This window comes from Sus scrofa, chromosome 14 (genome assembly GCF_054392235.1).
Source record: "Sus scrofa isolate SSC_HxYL_T2T_F1_AM1 chromosome 14, Sscrofa_HxYL_maternal_Yorkshire_Landrace_v2.0, whole genome shotgun sequence".
Lineage (NCBI taxonomy): Eukaryota > Metazoa > Chordata > Mammalia > Artiodactyla > Suidae > Sus > Sus scrofa.
The window spans coordinates 98,197,545-98,221,303 of NC_139396.1; the positions used below are offsets into that span (position 1 = coordinate 98,197,545).

A 23,759-nucleotide genomic window follows, 5' to 3' on the forward strand; every position below is an offset into this window, starting at 1 on the left:
CTTAGCCAGACTTATCAAGAAAAACAGAGACAGGACTCAAATCAATAAAATTAGAAATGAAAAAGGAGAAGTAACAACGGACATCACAGAAATACAAAGAATCATAAGAGACTACTATATGCAACTATATGCCAATAAAAAGGAAAACCCAGAAGGAATGGACAAATTCTTAGAAAAATACAATCTTCCAAGACTAAACCAAGATGAAATAGAACAGATGAATGGACCAAACACAAGAACTGAAATTGAAACTGTGATTAAAAAACTTCCAACAAACAAAAGTCCAGGACCAGATGGCTTCACAGGCAAATTCTATCAAACATTTAGGGAAGCGCTAACACCTATCCTTCTGAAACTACTCCAAAAAATTTCAGAGGAAGGAACATTCCCAAACTCATTCTATGAGGCCACCATCACTCTGATACCAAAACCAGACAAAGATACCACAAAAAAAGAAAACTACAGGCCAATTTCACTGATGAACATCGATGCAAAAATCCTCAACAAAATACTAGCAAACTGCATCCAACAATACATTAAAAGGATTGTATATCATGATCGAGTGGGATTTATCCCAGGGATGCAAGGATTCTTCAAAATCTGCAAATCAAGCAGTGTGATACACCACATTAAAAAACTGAAGAATAAAAACCATATGAGCCTCTCAATAGATGCAGAAAAAGCCTTTGACAAAATCCAACACCCATTTCTGATAAAAACCCTTCAGAAAGTGGGCATAGAGGGAACCTACCTCAACATAATAAAGGCCATATATGACAAACCCACAGCGAACATCATTCTCAATGGTGAAAAGCTGACAGAATTCCCGCTGAGATCAGGAACTAGACAAGGATGTCCACTCTCACCACTACTCTTCAACATAGTTTTGGAAGTCCTAGCCACAGCAAGCAGAGAAGTAAAAGAAATCAAAGCCATCCATATTAGAAAGGAAGAAGTAAAACTATCCCTATTTGCAGATGACATGACATTATACCTAGAGAATCCTAAAGACTCTACCAGAAAACTGTTAGAACTCATCCATGAATTTGGCAAAGTCGCAGGATACAAAATTAATACACAGAAATCGACGGCACTTCTATATACTAACAATGAAAAGATCAGAAAGAGAAATTAGGGAAGCAATCCTGTTTACCACCGCATCCAAAAGAATAAAATAACCTAGAAGTAAACCTACCTAAAGAGACAAAAGACCTGTACTCTGAAAACTATAAGACACTGATGAGAGAAATCAAAGATGACACAAATAGATGGAAAGACATACCATGCTCGTGGATTGGAAGAGTTAATATTATCAAAATGACTATACTACCTAAGGCAATATACAGACTCAATGCAATCCCTATCAAATTACCAAGGACATTTTTCACAGAACTTGAACAAAATATTATAAAGTTTGTTTGGAAGCACAAAAGACCCAGAATAGCCAAAGCCATCCTGAAAAAGAAAAATGGAGCTGGAGGAATCAGGCTCCCTGACCTCAGACTATACTACAAAGCAACAGTCATCAAAACCGTATGGTACTGGCACAAAGACAGAAATATAGATCAGTGGAACAGGATAGAAAGCCCAGAATTCAACCCATGCACCTACAGTCAGCTCATTTATGACAAAGGAGGCAAGAATATACAAGGCAGAAAAGACAGCTTGTTCAATACGTGGTGCTGGGAAAACTGGACAGCCACATGGAAAAGAATGAAATTAGAACACTCCCTAACACCATACACAAAAATCAACTCAAAATGGATTAAAGACCTAGATGTAAGACCAGACACTATAAACCTCTTAGAGGAAAACATAGGCCAAACACTCTCTGACATAAATGACAGCAACATCTTTTCAGATCCACCTCTTAAGAGTAATGACAGTAAAAACAAAAATAAACAAATGGGACTTATTTAAACTTAAAAGTTTCTGCACAGAAAAGGAAACCCTAAACAAAATGAAAAGACAACCCACAGAATGGGAGAAAATCTTTGCAAATAAATCAACTGACGAAAGGATTAATCTCCAAAATGTATATACACCTTTTGCAGCTCAATACCAAAAAAACAAACAACCCCATCAAAAAATGGGCAGGAGATCTCAACAGATGGTTCTCCAAAGAAGACATGCAGATGGCCAAAACACACATGAAAAGATGTTCAACATCACTCATTATCAGAGAAATGCAAATCCAAACCATGATGAGGTACCACCTTACACCAGCCAGAATGGCCATCATCAGAAAGTCTACAATCAGTGCTGGAGAGGGTGTGGAGAAAAAGGAACCCTATTACACTGTTGGTGGGGTTGTAAATTGGTGCAACCACTGTAGAAAACAGTATGGAGATTTCTCAGAAAACTAAAAATAGAACTACCATTTGATCTAGCAATTCCACTCCTGGGCATCTATCCTGAGAAAATCGTGACTCACAAAGACATATGTATGCCAATGTTCACTGCAGCACTATATACAGTAGCGAAGACATGGAAACAACCTAAATGTCCATGACAGAGGAGGTGATAAAGAAGATGTGGTAAATTACACAATGGAATACTACTTGGCTATAAAAAGAACAAAATAATGCCATTTGCAGCAACATGGATGGAACTAGAGACTCTCATACTGAGTGAAGTAAGTCAGAAAGACAAATACCATATGATATCACTTATATCTGGTATCTAATATATGGCACAAATGAAACTTTCTACAGGAAAAAAATCATGGACATGGAGAACCAACTTGTGGTTGCCAAGAGCAAGGGAGAGGGAGTAGGAGGGTCTCGAATTTTGGGTTAATAGATGCAAACTATAGCCTTTGGAATGCATAAACAATGGGATCCTGCTGTATACACTGGGAAATATGTCTGGTCACTTGTGATGGAACATAATAATGTGAGAAAAAAGAATGTATACATGTATGTGGAACTGTGTCACCATGCTGTGCAGCAGAATATTGACAGAACACTGTAAATTAGCTATAATGGAAAAAAAAATCCTTAAAAAAAAAAGAAAAAGAAAAGTAGATGTGGTACATCTGCACAACAGAAATATTACTCACCCTTTAAAAGGAAAGAAATAACAGCATTTCCAGAAACATGGATGAACCTAGAAATTATCATGCTAAGTGAAGTCAGTCAGACAATGAGACACAAACATCAAATGCTATCACTTACATGTGGAATCTAAAAAAAGGACACAATGAACTTCTTTACAGAAGAGATACTGACTCACAGACTTTGAAAAATTTATGGTTTCCAAATGAGGTTGGAGGGTGGGGGATGCACTGAGGGTTTGGGATGGAAATGCTATAAAATTTGGTTGTGATGACTGTTGTACGATTATAAATGTAATAATATTCATTGAGTAAAAAAAAATAAAGCCAGACAAAAACCAAGAAAACTACAGACCAATACCTCTGATGAATAATGATGCAGAAATCCTCACAAAACACTAGCAATCTGAATTCAACAACACATTGAAAAGATACACCATGACCAACTGGGATTTATTCCTGGAATGCAAGGATGATTTGACATATGAAAACCAACCAATGTAATATACCATATCAACAGAATGAAGGTCAAACAAGGGTACTGTGGAGTGTCTCAAGAGCCACCATGGCAAAAAAGCAAAAACAAAATAGGTGGGAAGAGCAGCCCAACCAATTCCTCTCCCTACTCCAGATCTCCCAAGCTTCTTCAACTAGAAAAGTTCAAATTAGAGTGTCTATTTTATCTACCTTACATATTAAACTTCAATTTGAATTTCATCCAGAAGCAATGCAGAACTGTTAAAGGGTATTAGGCAGGAGAGTGACATAATCAAATTGATGTTGTAACTGGCAACAGTGTCAGGAACTGGAGACACTGGAACCAAAGAAGTTAGGTGACCACCGCAGTCTTTCAGATCTACAGAGGGTCTAGACCGTAACCAGGTGTATAAAAGGAGCCATATTTGAGGAGTAATAACATGAGGATTTGAGCTTTAGTGCCTGACTGAATAGAGTGAAGTGAGTAGTTGAGTATGATTTTGAATTACTAATGAGCTTGACAGCTACATGGATAGCAATGCCATTAAGCAAGATAAGAACACCCTGTAAAAATAATTTTCTAGAAAAAAATATAAGGAATTGGTTTTGGATGTGCAGTGCTAATGTGACAATATTCTTGCCAATAAATATCACGTGTTTCTGTGAATAGGAGTTCAATAAAATTAACAGCAGGGAAGACATCCAGCAACTGCTAACCAAAAAATAAGCAGATATGCACTAAATTAAGAGCCAGAAGGACGGTATCATAAGACGTCAGATCTGAAACAAGACCCTACATAAGTCGCTGCATGAGTAGAGCCTTGGTCACCTCTCCATAATTCATTTTTAGTGAAGTTATAAGAAATGACAGGGCAAAATGCCCTATTGGGCCAGAGGTCAGATCTCAAGCACTGACAACACAGGAAATCAGTGAAGGAAACTCAAAATACTTCTGAGTGGGCCGATAATGGTCATTTAGTTCAATTATTTCTCTTTAGCAGCCAGGCAGAGCCACTCTAATTTTTTTAAACTTTTAAAAAATGTTTATTTATTTATTTATTTATTTTCTTTTTTGGACTCCCAGCAGCATATGGAGTTCTTGGACCTGGGATCAGATGTGAGCCACAGCTGTGACCTATGCCACAGCTTCAGCAGCAGCACTTCCCCACTGTGCCAGGCTGGGCACTGAAACTTCGCCCCACCACTCCAGAAACACCACCAATCCCATTGTGCCACAGTGGTAAATCCCAGGCAGAGCCACTCTTAGATCCTCACTAAAATAACTACGTGAAACAAGGCAACCTAATACACACACTGTTAAGACTGAGGAATACAGAGTAACAGCTAAAAGAACTACGGTTAAGGAAGACACATGCTTGAACCTGTTTAGTATAGGTACCTAGATACATTATGGCATAATTAAGTAATTAAATTTCAAACGAAGAACCATGGCTAATTAATATTGAGTATATATTAGTTCCTAAGGTAATGACTATTAATTTTCATCAATATTAATTTTAAAAAGTTTTTTTTTTTTTAAGTTCAAGGGCTTAACTGAATATAGGCAAATATCACTAATCTAAAAAGTTCAGGCTCTAAATCTCCTGACAACACTGAATGAAATATGAATATCATACATCACTGTTGTTAGAATGACATTAAAAAATCACACATATCCAATCAAAATAAGTGAAAGAGCCTCACCTTTCCCAGGTTTATATTTGAGATTGAAAGGCTGATTCTGCCAGATATAGGGGACCAGCATAGGTGCAAACTGGGTCATTATCTTCTCAATATAATTTTGAAGAATCTCTCTGTGTTTTTCTGGGTCCCTTAGTTCATCCGATATCAGGAACAGGCGGTACTCTACAGTATCTTCCACTGTAGCAAGCTTCATATTTTCCTCCATTCTTCTTTGAAAGCTACATTTAAAGTGGCAATAATATAAACCATACAAAATAATGCAGAAGTAATATCCCATTCCTTGAACTATTCTAGGCAATTCCATTAATGTTGTTTTCCAAAATTCAGTTATCCACATACAATCATCATGATTTTTGCCTTGACCACATACCAATTATAGCATGTAATTAAAATTCTTTCAATGACATTTTTATACTTACAATTATATGAAAGCAGCTTTTGATACAATACAGTAAATGGAAATCTAGTACTGCATTCCCAAGTTAATAAGCGTGTAAAAATGAAATAAAAAATGTTTGCCTTTGCACTAATAGTGGTGCATGTAACACACGGTCAGAAACAATGCAATAACATCTCTTGAAATATTGACAAAAATTCCAGTTCTGCCACTGGTTCTAGTTGTGTCATTCTGGGCATTTCATTTTCTCTTTCTGGGGCTTCCCCCTAATTGTAGAATGAGAATGTTATTTTATCATTTCTAAAATCCGTCTCTACTTTCCTCCCTTCATCCTCTTCTCCCTCTCTTTCTCTCTCTTTACTTTCTTTCTTTCTTTCTTTTCGTTCGTTCGTTCTTCCTTTCTTTCCTGCCATGCCTGTAGCATGCATAAGTTCTCAGGCCAGTGACTGAACCCATGACACAGCTGTATTTAACCTCCTGAGCCACCAGGGAACTTCTCCTTCCCTGAATTTTTATTGTTTAAACACTCTTAAGAGTAATCTCCCTTACTCTGCAGAATTTAAATCTTTCCCCTTGTACATCATGGGTGAATTCAAAACTACAAAACATTTATATCCTATCATTTCACCCCAAAATAATCTGCCCATGGCTCTTGATCCTACAACAACCCGTCCCAAACCACCGCCCTCCGCCCCTTTTCAGGTCTCAGAGGGTATAAATAACTGTTTTCTAAGGATTTCCCTTACAGACAAAAGTACTAGCTTATTATTGCTGCCAGGTGAGGCTTGTTAAAGAAAGATATTGCACTGGATGGTCCACTTTAAGGCTGTGATTCGATTTTCAGGCTTATTTGGTTTTCCAAGGAACTAATAAAACTAAGTCGAGAGGAACTTGCATCTTCTATCCAGACACTCACTACAGTCCAGATTGACAGATAATAAATACTCACCCACCCCAGAATGCCAAGCACACCTTATTATGAAGAATTTAGTGTCAGGCTAGAAGGGACTTTGAGATCACTCAGACTGACTCCACACTGTACATATGAGGAAACCGGGAGCACGGCAGGAGAAGCAACCAAGCAGCTGAGGCCGGACTAGGTTCTAGCGCTCTTTACTCAAAACAAGGGTCCCTCCTTCATCCAACAAAATGAAGCCAATTTCGCTTCCAGTTCTAAAGCCTGGGCCTCTTCCTCACGTCCCTGCTGCGGCACCTTTCCTCAGCCTTCTCTCCTACCTCGTGGGCTGCCAGCAGCAGCCAAAGCCCGGCTCTGACTGGATCCACACGCTTGTCTAGGACCTGAAGCCAGCGGAAACTTAAGTCAGAAACCGGCTCAGCTCCGGAACTCCCAGCGTCGCCTTTGCTAGGTGTCGGCGGGAGTATTAGGCGGCTGCACCTGTGCGTTCGTCACTTCCGCCCCCACGGGGAAACAGGGAGGGGAGAGGACTGGAGAGGTGGGGATCCTGGGGTGGTGGCGGTCCGGAGTCTAGGAGACGGGGCGTGACGGGGCCGGAAGGTGGCGGGAGGGGGCCGAGCCGGAGCTGGCGGGAGGGCCAGGCCCGGAGGCCCCCACCCTGGCTTGGCCGCCCCGGCCGCGGCTGAGGAGGAAGAGGAGGATGATCTCCAGATACACACGGAAGGCGGTGCCTCAGAACTTGGAGCTGTGAGTGGACTGCTCAGCCACCCAGCTGGGGCCGGGGGAAGCCGTGGCGGGCCGCAGGCGCTCTGGGGACCCTCCTTGACCAGTCCCTTGCTCCTTTTTCTTTCCCAGGGCGAGGGAAAGAAAAAATTCTTTGAAATTTTCTCCTCCTAGCCTTGCCGGACGTTGCCTCTCCAGACCTCCATCTCCAGCTAAGAGCGTGTTACCAGTGCAATCCCAGGACTTGACCCTCTTGGGCTGCACTCCCGGGGCTCAGGAACTGGGTTTCCTAAGGCATTTGTAGTTTCCGTTGTTTCATGCCCCACTTTCCATGGCCACTAACAACTCGTGAAGTTATTAATAACTGAGTCCTACAATAAAGTTGAATACATCTAAAGCCAAACACCCTGCGAAGCGCTTACATGCATTAGCTTACTTAATCCTATCAATAAGGATACCAGATAGGAACTCTTATTTTGTACTTCCTACAAGATAAAGATCCCAGATCTGAAGGTTGTATCGTGCCAAAGATCACACAGCTAGGTGGTGATGGAGCTGAAGTATAGACCCGTTATCAGTCTGATTCTGAAGTTTGTGGTCATAACCATTACATACTGTCTCCCCACCTCTGCGTTGAAGAGTCAGAATCCTCAGGATAGGGTTTGCTTTTGAGACTTTAGAGAACAGATATTTCCAGCTTGAACAACTTAGTGAAGTGTTGTAATTTAGGAAGTAATGATAATGTCATACATTTATTAATGCTTTACACTTTCAGAAACTTTCAAATCTTAATCTTTAAGATGGATATGACCATCTTCAATTTTCAGCAGAGGAAGTATCAGAAAGGTACACATCTTAAGATTATATAACCAATAGGTTTTTGAGCTTGGGCTTTTTAACCCCAAATCCCAGTTGTTGTTTTTCTCCACTAAGGTATGTAATTTTAGCAACCATACATTTATTAATTAAATATTAATTATATATGGTAATAACAGCTATGGTATTTTCAGTCACACCTGGGTTTCTGGTTAGACTCTTTTCTAGCCTTCTGAATTTTAGGCAAATTACTAATTTTTTGAGCCTTCATTTCTATAACATAGGAATAAGACTTTATCTAAAAGCATGTCTAAAATGATGGCATAGGGCTTGACATATAATAGGGCCTCAATAAATGGTCATTTCCTTGTTCCTTCCCACCTTTATTTGGTGCAGTAGTCATACAAAGAAAATCAGTCTGTGATCTTTCCTTGCCTTTCAGAGGCTTATTATCTAAGTAATAGGACAGGACACAGAAGCAATTCAGATAATAAAGATTTTTAGGAACTAGGAAGAAGAAAGTCATTTCCCAATAAAGCAAATGTGGGTTAGCTAAAAATCTGCTTTTATAATTAATTCTGGCCATTCTGAAAGTGAAAAAAAATATCTTTCATCAAAAAAATTACTGATAGGCACTTACTGGGCCAGAATTATTGACCCACTATCATTGTGTTATTTGTTCTCTATTATTGATTTGATACTCACTAAAGATAACTCTCCCAAAAGATGATTCTCTAGAAGTGTCAAAATAATGTGAATAGTGGAGATGATGAAGATTATATGCATCTAAATGAGAGTATATTAAAAGTAATTTTATTTTTTAAGTAATTTTAATTTTAGGTGTTATAATTGATAATTTGCTTTGAAGAAGTAACTTTAGTTTTCTCCCTGATGGCTCCAAATTACAGATGTTGAAAACAGTTTGGAATAAAAGTCATTTTCAGCATATATCTTAACATTTTTAAAATAATAAATCTTAAGCATAAATGTATAATGAATAATACAATGACATAACCGTCACCTACATTCAACAGTTGTTAGAATTTTAATATATTTCCTTCTTCTTTCATCTTTATCTTTTTTCCAGCCTCTCTGTCATCTGTGAAATACGGAAGGAAAACTCCAGACACTGTCATTTACCCTATATACTTCATTATACATTTCTAGAAATTAGTCATTTTCTTGTATATATTTCTTTGGTATTATCTAATTGTCACTTTATAACCAAATTTTTCTGACAGACTAAAATATGTCTGAAGTTTCTATTCCATAGCTGGAATCCACATTTCTAATCCCCACCACTGTCTCAAAGGCAAGTTTTTGGTTGTAAGATCATTGAATGAGTGAAGGAGAAATATATCCCTGCACAATGCCATCCCCACCATCTGAGAAAGAATTTAAAATACAAGCTCTGCTGACTGGGTCTTTACCTTTATCTATAAATATAAAAATGATGCAATTCACTAAAATCTCAAAACTATTCATTTATTCTGAGAAATCTCAGACAGACTACTTGGATTTGAATCCTGGCTCCATCTCTTAACTAGCCATATGACCTTAAGTTGGTTACCTCATGCCTCTGTGCCTCACATTCCTTAGCTGAAATAAGAGTATTAGATGTAAAATATATTTCTGCATATTAAAAGCCCTATGAAGACTTCTCATAAAGAAATCTATGTAACTCTGTTTAACCTATCTTGTTATTTGACTGTAGGATTTTGTGGGGAAGGAAAATCTACTGTAGATGATTAGGATTGGAACCAATAATAATTGACCCTAAAGTTTATTCTAAGGTACATGTTGAACTCTCTGGAACAGTACTGTCCAATGGAAATATAATACAAGCCATATATATAATTTAAAATTTTCAGGTAGTCACTTTAAAAAAATAGTATAAACAGGTAGAATTAACTTTTTTACCTTTTTATTTTGAAATAAGTACAGACTCACAGGTAGTCACAAAAAATAGAGTCCCATGAAATCCTTCACCCAGCTTCCCCCAATGAAGATAACTTATGTAACTATAGTATAATTTCAGGAGTTTCCTTGTGGTTAAGGATCCAGCACTGTAATGCAGCGACTCAAGTTCAGTCCTTGACCAGGGAACTTCTGCATGCTGTAGGTGCAGCCAAAAACAAACAAAAACAATATAGAGAGCTGTTTGATTATCACCAAGAAACAGTCTCATGCATCCCTTCATAGTCACATCAGTTCTCTCTCCATGTCCTGGGAACCACTAGTCTTTTTTCCACCTCTATTGTTTTGTGAATGTAATATGGATGGAATCATAGGAGTCCCCTTGTGGCTAGTGGTTAAGGATTTGAGGTTGTCACTGCTGTGGCTTGGGTACAATCCCTGGCCTGGGAACTTATGCATGCCAAGGGTGCAGCCAAAAAATAAATAAAAGGAATCATAGAGTATTTTTAACCTTTTGAGGTTGGCTTTTTTTCACTAAGTATGACATCCTTGAAATCCATCCACATTGTTGCATGTATCGGTTCATTCCTTTTTATTGATGAATCACATTCCATTGGATGGATAGACCAAAGTTTAATCATTCACTCATCAAAGGACATTTCAGTTCCAATTTTCTTTTTCAATTATAAAGCTGCTGTGAACATTTGTGTACAGATTTCTGTGTGAACAGAAATTTTCATTTCTTTGGGTCAATGCCCAAGAGTTCAATGGCTAGGTCTTATGATAAATGCATGTGTTTAGTTTTATAAGAAACTATGAAACTATCCCAGAGTGGCTATACCATTTTATATTCCTACCAGCAATGATGAGACACCCAGTTTCTCCATATCCTCACCTGCACTGAGCATTATTACCATATTTTATCTTATCTGTTCTAATAGGTGTGTGGTTTTACATTATATTTTCAATTTGCAGTGGAATTAATTTTAGGAATATGTTTTGTTTAACCGAAATATATCCAAAATATTATCATTTTAAATGTAATCAGGATAAAATAATGATATATTGTACATTCTTATTGTACTAAGACTTTGAAATCCTATGTGTTTTACACGTAAAGTACATCTCATTTCCAACTGACCACATTTTTTATTTCTTTTTTTCTTTTTATGGTCGTACTTGTGGTATATGGAAGTTCCCAGACTAGGGGTCGAATCAGAGCTGAAGCTAAGGCCTACACCACAGCCATGGGAACACCGGATCCGAGCCGCATCTGCAGCTTACAGTAATGCCAAATCCTTAACCCACTAAGTAAGGCCAGGAATTGAACCTGCATCCTCACAGAGACTATGTGGGTCCTTAACCCACTGAGCCATAATGGGAACTCCCCAACTGACTGCATTTTAACTGCTAGTGGCTAATGGCCTTGTATTGGACAGTACAATTCCAGAACAGCAAAAAGTAGGTTACTGAAAAGTATGTATTTTTTCTTTACAGGAAATATAACTTTTTTTCTCTCTTTTATAGGAAAGGAATAACAAAACATGCTCTTAATCATCATCCCCTTCCAGAGCAGCTGGATGAAATTTCCTCTACCAATGACAGCCATGAAAAAGATACAAGTTCCCAAAGGTAACAACACAAAATGTACTTGTTTGCTTATTGCACTTGATAATGGCAAAAGTTTTGGGGTTTTGGCTTAGCATTGGTATCAAGCCTTGTACTAACGAAACAAAACAAAAATTTTTACCACATTTTCAGTACCATTCTACTTTCATTCTGTAACAGCTAATGAAAACAAGATCATACTTAACTTTTATAACTTTTGAAAAGCAGCATTATGAAATAGTTAAAAGGACATTCAGGAGGAATCCAACAGATCTAATTTTTAATCCTGGTTTTGCCACCTATTAGCTGAGTAATATTGGGCAAGTTGTTTAGCTGATAGTAGTATCTCTTATAATGAGGTGTTGTGAATATAAATGAGATAAAGTATAGTAAATGCTGAATAAATGTTAGCTGCAGTTATTTATTTACTTTTAATTTTATGGCTGCATCTGTGGCAAGTGGAAGTTCCTGGACCAGGGATCGAACCCACACCTCCTGCAGGGACCTAAGCCACTGCAGTTGGATTCTTAACTTACAGTGCCATGGAGGGAACTCCTGCAGTTATTATTTTAAGAAAGAGAACAGAGGATACTGTACTCCGTAGAGTGCTCTGAGAAGCAATGTGGTATCATAGAAAAATTATGGTCATAAAACTTAGTTTCAAAATCTAGAACTAGGAGTTCCCATTGTGGCTCAGTGGAAACAAACCCAACTGCTATCTATGAGGATGTGGATTCAATCCCTGGCCCTCCTCAGTGGTTAAGTACCTGGCGTTGCCATGAGCTGTGGCGTGTAGGCCTGCAGCTCCGATTCCACCCCTAGCCTGGGAACTGCCTTATGCCATGGGTGCGGCACCCCCCCTCCTCCAAAAATGCAAAACCTAGAACTAAATTTCAAATTCTTTGTCTTTAAAAAGGGGTTGAGTTTTTATATCACTGGGTTGTTGTGAGGATAAAATGGGGTTAATATCTGTGAAAGCGCTTCGTAAAGAAAAAGTGCAATACAGGTTCAGATACTATTCTTAGTATTTCCGAAATACCTTTAGTTGTCAAGGGTAGATATTATAAGTGGGATGTTAAAAAGTATTTGTTGTAAACTAAGTCTAGAATTAGAATGGTTGCCATCAATTCTGTGAGAATTAGGTTGGACCTTACTATGATGCTTACATTTCAAGCTCTTCATTTATTTTTGCCTCTGTGGATATATTTGTATACATGCTTATCACCTAATAGATTGCTGAGTAGTTAATGCTGCAGAAACTTGAGGAAATATAAGCATTTTTCTGTTTTCTCTTCTTCCAAATTGTGCATTTAGTGAGTCTGACATCACACAAGAATCACCTTTTACATCAGCTGACACTGGGAATTCAAGGTCTGCTTTTCCAAGTTATACAGGCACAGGGATCTCTACTGAAGGGAGCTCGGACTTCTCCTGGGGATATGGTGTGAGTTTTATGTTATTGGTCTGAGGAATTGCTTGGGAGATTGTTCTGGGAGTTAGGATTTATCAGTTTTGTCAATTAATTTCATTCCTTCCCTCTTCTACACTGTTTCTTTACCCTTTAAAACAGCTGTTAATAAGCATCATTTTTCACCCTCTTTCAGTATTTTCTCTATTTTATGGATGTAGTAGTTGATCCTTAGGGTTGATGCTTAGTGTTTGGCTTAAACAATTGCAGGTTATTATGGATCTGGGCTCTGGATCTACTCCTTTTGCTATGTTCAGTCCATTAATGTGTCTCTCCACCACTAAGATTATCTTGTTTAAAATGTTTTTGAAAGTTTATTACTAAGCCATGTGGACTGCAAAAATGTTTATGATATATGGACCTTAAAAGAAAATTTGAAAGACAAGTTTTATGCATATTTATCATCTTGATGCCATTAAGTATTTTTATTTCTGTATCTTCTTTCAATCTATATTTGATTTGGCCTAGTTATAGTCACAGTCTACATATAATATTTATGCTCTCTTTTTTCACTTATAATTATTTTATATTTTCATAATACTGACCATATACAGTATAGTCAACCTGCTTTCTTTACAAAAATCCTGCTAAGGAGTTCCCAATGTGTCTCAGTGGTTAACGAATCCGACTAGGAACCATGAGGTTGCGGGTTCGATCCCTGGCCTCGCTCAATGGGTTAAGGATCCGGCGTTGCCGTGAGCAGTGGTGTTGGTCGCAGACATGGCTTGGATCCCACGTTCCTTAACCCACTGAGGGAGGCCAGGGATTGAACCTGTGTCCTCATGGATACTAGTCAGATTCGTTAATTGCTGAGCCACAATAGAAACTCCTCGTAGAGACATTTTCTTTTACTACTTCCATACTTGTCAATTTGAATAGTTATATATAGTTATATAGTATTTCCTTGTTTTAATATATCATAATTGAATAATTTCCTTATTATCTGATACTTGGGTTTTCAGTATTTATTAAACAAATATTAATTGACCCCATATTAAACAAATATTAATTGAGACACTGGACTTGGAAATATGAGGTGAATAAGACATTCAGTACTCTAATGAGGGTAATTTTTAAAAAAGCAAATAAACAAAATAACTACAAAAGTTGATAAGTACTCTAAGGAAGACAACGGGATGCTGACATGGAACATTATAAGGGGGATTCACTTTAGGTAGAGTTATCAGATAGGGTAGATCTAAGACTTGAAGGCTTAAGAGTCAAATATGTGAAGAATGAGGAAAAAAGCTTCCAGATAGGTAACTAGAAGCATATGCAAAAGCCCTGAAGAGGAAGAGATCTTTATGTTTTAAAGGAAAGTGTTTGGTATGTTCTTACAACTAGAAAAAGGTCAAGGTGATTGAAGGATGGTGTACCAGGGAGAAGTGCTAATGATAATGGAGAGGTAGGCAGCACTAGATCTTAAATTTTATCCTTAGGTAATGATTTAATTAATTTGATGACTTCCTGTGAGGTTTAAGTGTACTGACTATATATTTTCTCTCAGTTGTCTCTATATTATAACTAGGATCTCTTTATAGATTATGAATGTCATACAAATGTTTCCCATTCCCCTGCTTTCCTTTGGTATTTACTGTGTAGCATATATATATATATATTTGTCTTTTTTTTGCCTTTTCTGGGGTCACTCCCTCAGCATATGAAGGTTCCCAGGCTAGGGGTCTAATCGGAGCTACAGCTGCCGGCCTATGCCACAGCCACAGCAACATCAGATCTGAGCTGCGTCTGCGACCTATACCACAACTCACAGCAATGCCGGATCCTTAACCCACTAAGCGAGGCCAGGGATCAAACCTGCATCCTCATGCTAGTCAGATTCATTTCCACTGAGCCACGACCATTTCACTTTTGACCTTCATTTCTTTATTAGTCATTTCATTTCTTCTTTTTTTTTTTTTTTTTTTTTTTTTTTTTTTTTGTCTTTTCTAGGGCCGTATCCACAGCATATGGAGGTTCCAGGCTAGGGGTCTAATCGGATCTATAGCCACCGGCCTACACCACAGCCACAGCAATGCCAGATCTGAGCCACATCTGGGACCTACACCACAGCTCACAACATCACCAGATCCTTAACCCACCAAGCAATGCCAGGGATTGAACCCGCAACCTCATGGTTCCTAGTCATATTTGTTAACCACTGAGCCACGACAGGAACGCCTATTAGTCTTTTCTTTAGAAAGATGGACTATTACAATATTTTTCTTCATAACTTTTTAATGGAATTTGCATATTTAACTTTTTAACTTACTAGACTTTTTTTTAAATTTAAAGTCTAGTTTATTTACTGGACTTTTAAAATAGTATATGGTGTGAGGATACTTAAGTTCTTTTGCTATGGAGCCTACTTTGAACCATTTTTCTATATTTCACTTAATAGCATGTGGTTTTCATGCTGTTTTGAAAATCTTTAGGACACATCTACTAGTATTCATTAAACAACATAAGTTATTTAGTATTTGTGTCTACTTTTTCAGATAAACTGTATTTTCACTTATATGAAATTTTATAAAATATTCATGAACGATTTAATTAGTATTGCATTGTAACTTTATATTAAATTAGATATAGGGAGAACTGAAATTGAATATTTAGTAGATGCTAGGCTCTGCTTATTACTTTATAATCACATCTAAATCATTTGTCATTTTAACCGATTTTAGTGTTATAGCTAGAAATTTTATTTAGATCTTCCTTTAGTCTTTATCATTTTATTATTTACTTTGAATAAATCTCTTGTCATAAGATAGAATTGATGTTAAACCTGAATTTAGTATTTAATTATATATATTACTTGCCTTTGAACTTAAGTGTCTGAGTTATCACTGCTATATAGGAATACAGCCCGCCCCCCACTTTAACTAATGACCTACTACTTGGCTGGAGATTATATTCTTAGGTTTATTTATATTTATAATCATGCTGGAGTTTATATCCTTAGGTTTATTTCTTCTAAAATATTGTTTTAAAATTCAAAGTTAATACAATGATTTGAAGGAAGACTTTCCTTTTTAATTATGTCTTTTTTTTTTTTTTTTTCTTTTTGCTATTTCTTGGGCCGCTCCCATGGCATATGGAGCTTCCCAGGCTAGGGGTCCAATCGGAGCTGTAGCCACCGGCCTACGCCAGAGCCACAGCAACACAGGATCCGAGCCGCATCTGCAACCTACACCACAGCTCACGGCAATGCCGGATCGTTAACCCACTGAGCAAGGGCAGGGACCAAACCCGCAACCTTATGGTTCCTAGTCGGATTTGTTAACCGCTGCGCCACGACGGGAACTCCTAATTATGTCTTTTATTTAAAGTTTTACAATAAAAAAATCATAAAAATATCTAACCCAATTTTATTTTAGTTTTATGTACTTTGAGTTGATTTTTTAAAAAACAGTCAAGTAAAACTTACTCTAGGAATGCAAAGATGGGTCAATATCTGTAAATATTAATATGTCTAACTGATTTAAGGAAAAAATATGATCAAACCAATAAATGCTGAAAAGGTACTTGAAAATTATAAAACCATACCTTATAAAAATTATCAATAACATAGGAGAAGGAAACCCTTGAATCTTGATAATGACCATTTGCCAGCTGAAGAAGCAAATACCAGTTTAAATGTCAAAACATTAAAGCTATTTCGATTAAATTAAGGAACCACACCCCTCAGGGTCAAAAAGACTGCTTAGATGTTCTCTTCGCCCTTCTTGGGCTCCTACCATACAACATGCTGTCTTCCTACACAGACACCCTCCTTATTTTGCTTCAGTTTCAATATCTTACACCAGGCTTCCCTCCAGGTTGATGCTTTCCTTATTCTATTCTGGCTTTGAAACCCCATGCTGAGTGTCTCTTGAGGCACTGGTTAACAGGCAGCACATATCTACAATTTCTGAGAAAGAAGAAACTCATAAGATGAACCCCTGTTTACTCTGGCTTCCTGTCTGGGGATAACTGACTATGGAAATGTCAGCTAGAATCCAAACAAACAATGATGGTTCCATTGTGCTGAGTAACAGAGATCAGAGTTCAGGGCAGACAGTTGGAATCTTTGTGATGGGGGAGATAACACCGGAAACTAAATAAGTCAGTAAATATAAAAGTCTATTTTTTTGTGTGATTTCCCTAAAAGATAATTGACTGATTAAACCAAAAAATGTACCAGATGGAGTTTATATTTGGAGAAGTGAAGATGAGACAAATACAGCTCAAAGGATGGGTGAATATAAATGGAATTATACTGTTATAAAGTTACCTTTGTGAAGTGTCAGATATCGAGAGAGAAGTAAGAAAGAGGGAAGTATGATGTGGTAAAATACTGACTCTAACGAGACGTTGATAGGTTAAGAATACACATTACTGTCCCTAGAGCAAGCATTAAAAAAATTATTAGGGAGTTCCCGTTGTGGCTCGGTGGGTTAAGAACACAATATGGTCTCTATGAGGATGCAGGTTCAATCCCTGGCCCTGCTCAGTGGGCCAAGGATCTGGCGTTCCTGCAAGCTGTGGCATAAGTTGCAGATGTGTCTCAAATCCATCGTTGCTGTGGCTGTGGTGTAGGCCTGTACCTACAGTTCCAATTTGACCCCTAGCCTGGGAACTTCCATATGCTGCAGGTGTGGCCACAAAAAGAAAACAAAAATTTTTAAGAAGAATAAGCTAAGATGCCAATAGGGGAAATAAAATGGAGCACGAACAAATATTCGATTAACCCAAACTAAGAGAGGAAAATCAATGAAAAAAGGAAATGAACAAGAAAGGACCCCCCCCCAAAAGGAGGGACACATGGAAATAATAGCAAGATATTAGATTTCAACCCAACCATGTCAATAATTAAAATAAATGTAAATGGAATGGATTAAAAAATGTATAAAGTGGGAGTTCCCTCTGTGGCAGGGCAGGTTAAGGATCTGGCATTGTCTCTGCAGCAGCTCAGGTAGCTGCTGAGGCACAGGTTCTATCCTTGGCCCAGCTCAGCGGGTTAAAGATCTGGAGTTGCTGCTGTGGCACAGATGTGATCCCTGAGCCAGGAACCTTCATATGCTGTGGATGCAGACAAAAAAAAAAAAAAAATTAAAATGCAAACTGGATTAAAAAAAGCAAGACCCCAACTATATATTATATGGAAGATATCCACTCTAAATATAAAGTCACAATTTGGTTGAAACTAAAAGAACAGAAAGTTATATACCATGCACACAATAAGCTGACATGGTTATATTAATTTGAGACAAAATAAACTTCAAGACATGGAGTTGATCATTAGGAAAGAGGAGTATTTTTTAGTGATAAATAGGCAGTTTGCCTTAGCTGAGGCTGCCATAACCAAATACCACAGACTGTGTGGCTTAAACAGCAGACATTTATTTTCTCACAGTTCTGGAAGCTAGAAGTCCAAAATCAAGCTGCCATCAGGGCTGGCTGCTGATGCGGCCACTTTTCCCAGCTTACTATATCCTCACCAGCCATTCTCCTGGGTGCACATACACAGGTAGAGATCTCTGATCTCTTCTTCTTATAAGAATACCAGTCATATTAGGTAATGACTCTCCCCTTATGACCTCATTTTATCTTAATCTCCAACTTAAAGGCTCTGTCTGCAAATGTAATCATGTTGCAGATGAGGGCTTCAACATTATGAATTTGAGGAGGACACAGTTCAGTCCATAACACAGTATACCAGGAAGATATAACAATTATAAATAAGTCAATATCTAACAGAATTTCAAAATGTATGAAGAAAAACTGCTAAACCTAGAGAGGACGAGGTGAATCCACAGTTATCATTAGATATTAATAAAACAATTAGAAAATAACTAAAAATGTAAAAGATCTGATGCTACATCCAACAAATGCAGAGTATATATCCTTCTCAAGTGCATATGGAATGTTCACAAGGACAGATTGTATGGTGGGCCATAAAATAATATTGTTCAAAAGATTAAATCTTACAGAGTATGCTCTGATCATGATAGAATTAAATTAGAAATCAGTACCCAAATAAAGAATTAAACAACACTGTTCTATATATTAAATTACAAGGAAAATCAAAAGGTATTTTGAACTACATGATAACAAAAACACAGAATATACAAATATGTGGATGCAGCTAAGTAGTTCTTACAAAGAAATTTATAGCTTTAAAGAGCTATTTTAGAAACAAAGAAACCTTTAAAATGAATAACCCAAGTTTCTAGCTCAAGATTCTAAGAAAGAAAAACAAGTTAAGCCCAAAGTAGGATGAAAGAAATAATTAAAAGCAAAATCAGTGAAACAGAAAGTAGGTAAATAAAAGGGAAAAGGAAAAAATCCAAAAGTTGATTCTTTTAAAAGGGTAATAATTAATAAATAAGCCCTCTACTGATTTTAGTCAAGAAAAAAAAGCAAGAAAATACAAATTAAAAATATCAGGAATGAAAGAGATAGTTACTGCAAATCCTAAGGCATTAAAAGACTAGTAACAGAATAACATGAGCAATTTTATGCCAATAAATTCTGTAACCTAGATGAAATGGACAAAACTCCTCAAAAATCTGAATTGTTCTAAAACTTGTAAAGAAACTGAATCAAGAAACTCTCACAAAGAAGTCTCTAGACCCAGGTGGAAAAACATGCATTTGTGAAAGAAATAAGCCACAGAAACCTTTTCTAAAAAATAGTAGCATTTTCAATTCACTTTATAGGTCAGCATAATATTGATGCCAAAATTAAGATGACAAATCTTTCCCTGAAGCAATAATAAACTGGATATAATGGTCAAAAGCAACCATTTCAAGGTTCTGAAAATTCACTAAAGGTACAGAACAAGTGGAGTAGCAGTTATTCATGAAAAATCACTAGAACTTTGAGTTAGGAACTATAAGAGTCTGTTCAACTTAAAGGGACAAGCTGTGAAACTAGTAGCTTCACTACTGGAGAGGACTCTGTAGATTTGGAAAGAAACTTCGATGAACTCTCTATCCAACAGCATTGTCAATAACAGTAGCAAACTCAGTGGCATATGAACAGGAAAAACAGTGGTTCAGATAGTCTGACATTTCAGTATTAGCTGGCACACACACAAAAAAATGGATTGGCAGACTATCCAGAAATTTATCAAGGAGATGGAACTAAATCAGGAAATCCTAATAAACTCTCCACATATTCATGCAGGAGAGACCAGAGGAGGCCCATGCTGTCTATGCACACATCCCTGACTATGAGTCAGAAAGCAAATGCAGTGGAGATATGAGAGGGCACAAAAATTAAGAGCTAAGGCAGCCATAAAAACTCAGACAAAATATACCTTAAGACAGAGAATACTACTAGAAACAAAAAGACATGTCAATAATGATTTTATTTATTTATTTATTTATTTATTTATTTATTATCTTTTGTCTTTTTAGGGCCGAACCTGCTGCATATGGAGGTTCCTGGGCTAGGGGTCGAATCAGAGCTGTAGCTGCCGGTCTATGCCACAGCCACAGCTACGAGGGATCTGAGCCACATCTTCGATCTACACCACAGCTCACGGCAACGCCAGATCCTTTACCCACTGACTGAGGCCAGGAATCCAATCCGCAGCATCCTCATGGATTCTAGTCAGGTTCATTAACCACTGAGCCATGATGGGAAGTCCTCAATAGTGATTTTAAAAGGCTAATTCTTTAGGAAAATAAAGCAATTATAAATGTGTACACATCTAACAACCAAGCCTTTAAGTACATGAAGCAAAATTTGACAGAATTGAAAGGAGAAATAGGAAACACAACACTTGTAGCTGGAGACTTCAATACCCTACTCTCAGTACTTCATAGAACACCTAGTCAGAAAGTCAGCAAGGATATTAAAGACCTGAACAATGCTTTCAACCAACTTGATCTAATTGGTTCTACCCAATGACAGCAGAATATATACTCTTCAAGAATATATAAAACAAGTCTCATAAATCTAAAAGGATCGAAATTATAAACACTACAAACATGCTGGAATTATTAGAAATCAACAATGGATATAAACTTGGGATATCCCCAAGCATTTGGAAACTACACAGTGCCCTTCTAAATAACTGATGGGTTAAAGAACAAATCTACAAGGGAAGTTAGAAAATATTTTTAATTGAATGAAAAGGTGCCAGGGCCAGCTCAGCAGGATGGGGCTGAAGAACGGGTGCTGTGGAACTTAAGGAAAAATAGTTAACATAAAACAAGACACAGAGACATTTATCTTAAGTAAAGGTGGGAGCCGGGGGACTCAAGGTCTCAGGGACCAAGAGCCCTGCCTCCAGAATCCACACTGCTTTTATTGTGCTCTTTAGATGAGATCAAGTGAGGAGTGGCTATGGGTGGATGATACAGGGTTTGTTTACTATTATATAAGTTCTTTTACTATTTAAAATGCCACTTAGGTGGTAAAGGGTTAAGCTCTTACTCTGACCTCTAGGCACATAACAGTACTTAAACTTAAGTCACTTATGCCTTTAGGTCTTTGCTCTTAAACTTAAGTCATTTACCAGCACTGTGACTGTTTTTCAAAGCAGGAAGATGGGATAAAGTAAGACAAGAAGATGGGATAAAGTAAAGAAGGACAAGATGGAGTTTTCAAGGAAACATGTCTTGCAACAAAAAGGGAAAAGCAGGATATCAAAAATTTTAGGAGGTAGCTAAAGTGGCGCTTAGAGGAAAACTTACAGCTTTAAATACCTATAGAAAAAAACCTCAAGCTTTTAGGCACAGGACAGATTGGTGGTGACAGAGGTGGGGTAAGGGTGGGTAAAGGGTGTCAAAAGGTCCAAACTCCCAGTTATAAAATAAGTAAGTCATGGGGATGTGATGTACAACATAGAGACTATAGTTAATGATACTGTAGTACATATTTGAAAGGTACTAAGAGTGAAGATCTTACAAGTTCTCATCATGAGAAAAAAAATTCTGGAACTATCATGGTGATGGAGGTTAACTAGATTTACAATGTGCTATACATGCAAATATTGAATCATTATATTATACACCTGAAACCAACATATGTCAATTATACTAAAACAGAAAAGTGCCTATAGAAAAAAGGAGCATCTTAAATCAATAACATAAACTTCTACCTTAAGAAACTAAACAAGAAGAGCAAAGCAAGCAGAAGGAAGGAAATAATTCCTATTAGAGTAAAAATTAATAAAACAAAAAACAAAAACAACAGAAAAACTCAAAAAAATCAAAAGTTGGTTCTTGGAAAACTGGCAACAAAATTGATGTTTTTAGCCAATTTGACAAAGAAAAAAGAAGACACAAATTAACAAGATTAGAAATGAAAGTGAGGACATAACTACTGACCTTACAGAAAGTAAAAGGACTAAGGAAATAGAATAACCAACATCATACCAAGAAATTAGATAATTTAGATAAAATTTCTAGAAAAACACAAAATTGACTCAAAAAGAAATTTAAAATTCCTATAGATACATACTAATTAAAGAAATTAAATTAGTAATTAGGAGTTTCTGTGGTGCAGTGGTTCTGTGGTGTGGCCTATGTCACAGCTATGGCTTGGATTTGATCCCTGGTCTGGAAACTTCCATACGCCGAGGGTGCGGCCAAAAAAGAAAAAAAAATACTAATTAAAAATCTTGCTACAAAGGAAAGCCCAGGCATAGATGGCTTCACTGGTAAATTCTACCAAATTTTCAAAGAGTAAATAGTAACTATTTTTCATAGTCCTTATCAGAAAACAGAGGAAGGAAAACTTCCCAACTAATTCAGTGAGGCTAATATTACCTTGAAACCAAACCACACTAAGACATCACAAGAAAGGAATTCTGTATGTAAAAAACTCTAAGGAATTCACAAAATGAACAAACAAAACTGATTAGAACTAATGAGCTTAACAAGACCACAAGATATAAGGTCAATATGAAAAAATCAATTGTGTTTCTACATATGTTTAAATATTTAAAGAAGAAATAATACCAATCTTTCAGAAAAGAGGGAATGGTTCCTAACTCATTCTATGAAGCCAGTATAACTCTGATACCAAAGTCAGACAAAGACATCACATAAAGAGAAAGCTACAAATTAACATTCCTCTTGAAATTATTAGCAAACCAAACCAAGCAACATGAAGGGATTATTTACCCTGACCAAGTGGAATTTATCTAAGGAATATACAGCTGGTTTAACATTAGAAAATTAATTTAACATTATCATAATAATGAGAAAAAAGACACAATTTTCTCAATAGGCACAGAAAAAGCATATGACAAAATCCAATACCCATTCATGATTAAAAAAAAACCTCTCAAAAGACTAGAAAATAAAAGGGAACTTCATTAACTTGATAAAAGCCAGCTAAAATTCACAGTGTAGGTAATGGGAAAAGACTGAATATTTTCCTCTTAAGATCAGGTACAAGGTAAAGATGTCCACTCTTGCAACTTTTTTTTCTGTATTGTTTTGGAAGTTTTAGTCAATGCAACAGGACAAAGTCAGGAAATGAAAAGCAACTACGTTCGAAAGGAATACATAAAACTATCTTCATCTGCAGATGACATGATGCAAAAAATCCTAAAAAATTCACACTTCCTCCATCTCACCCCCCCATCTATCTAGAACTAAGAAATGAGTTAAAAGAAGGTCACAGTATATCAAGTCAGTTTACAAAAATCAGTTGTAAATATGGTATATTTATATAATGC

At 37.0% G+C, this 23,759-nt stretch overlaps 3 protein-coding genes across 28 annotated transcripts in view; 1 reads left to right on the plus strand and 2 right to left on the minus strand.

Annotated features, from left to right (window-relative positions):
• The window catches only part of ECD (ecdysoneless cell cycle regulator), a 114,492-nt gene that overhangs the window by 34,054 nt on the left and 56,679 nt on the right, over nucleotides 1-23,759 (minus strand). For 7 of the 20 annotated variants that reach the window (XR_014828102.1, XR_014828100.1, XM_084997310.1 and 4 more), the window contains exons 1-2: nucleotides 6,583-6,963; nucleotides 5,237-5,454 (exon numbers count right to left, since the gene is read on the minus strand). Coding sequence is in view for 15 of the 20 variants with exons in the window: in XM_084997310.1 (XP_084853436.1) it covers nucleotides 5,237-5,441 (205 nt within the window). In the remaining 5 variants the exon portion in view is untranslated. Of the gene's footprint in view, nucleotides 1-5,236; nucleotides 5,455-6,582; nucleotides 6,964-23,759 lie in introns of those variants that run through there. The other 13 variants (XR_014828103.1, XR_014828101.1, XM_084997312.1 and 10 more) reach the window with 4 other exon arrangements.
• Nucleotides 7,043-23,759, plus strand: part of FAM149B1 (family with sequence similarity 149 member B1) — a 74,571-nt gene continuing 57,854 nt past the window's right edge. For 6 of the 7 annotated variants that reach the window (XR_014828104.1, XM_021074321.2, XM_013983338.3 and 3 more), the window contains exons 1-3: nucleotides 7,043-7,296; nucleotides 11,533-11,637; nucleotides 12,928-13,057. Coding sequence is in view for 5 of the 7 variants with exons in the window: in XM_021074321.2 (XP_020929980.2) it covers nucleotides 7,250-7,296; nucleotides 11,533-11,637; nucleotides 12,928-13,057 (282 nt within the window). In the remaining 2 variants the exon portion in view is untranslated. The remainder of the gene's footprint in view (nucleotides 7,297-11,532; nucleotides 11,638-12,927; nucleotides 13,058-23,759) is intronic. The other variant, XM_084997322.1, reaches the window with a different exon arrangement.
• The window catches only part of DNAJC9 (DnaJ heat shock protein family (Hsp40) member C9), a 74,648-nt gene continuing 60,887 nt past the window's right edge, over nucleotides 9,999-23,759 (minus strand). Inside the window, exon 6 of the transcript XR_014828120.1 lies at nucleotides 9,999-10,204. The gene's annotated coding sequence lies outside the window, so the exon portion shown is untranslated. The remainder of the gene's footprint in view (nucleotides 10,205-23,759) is intronic.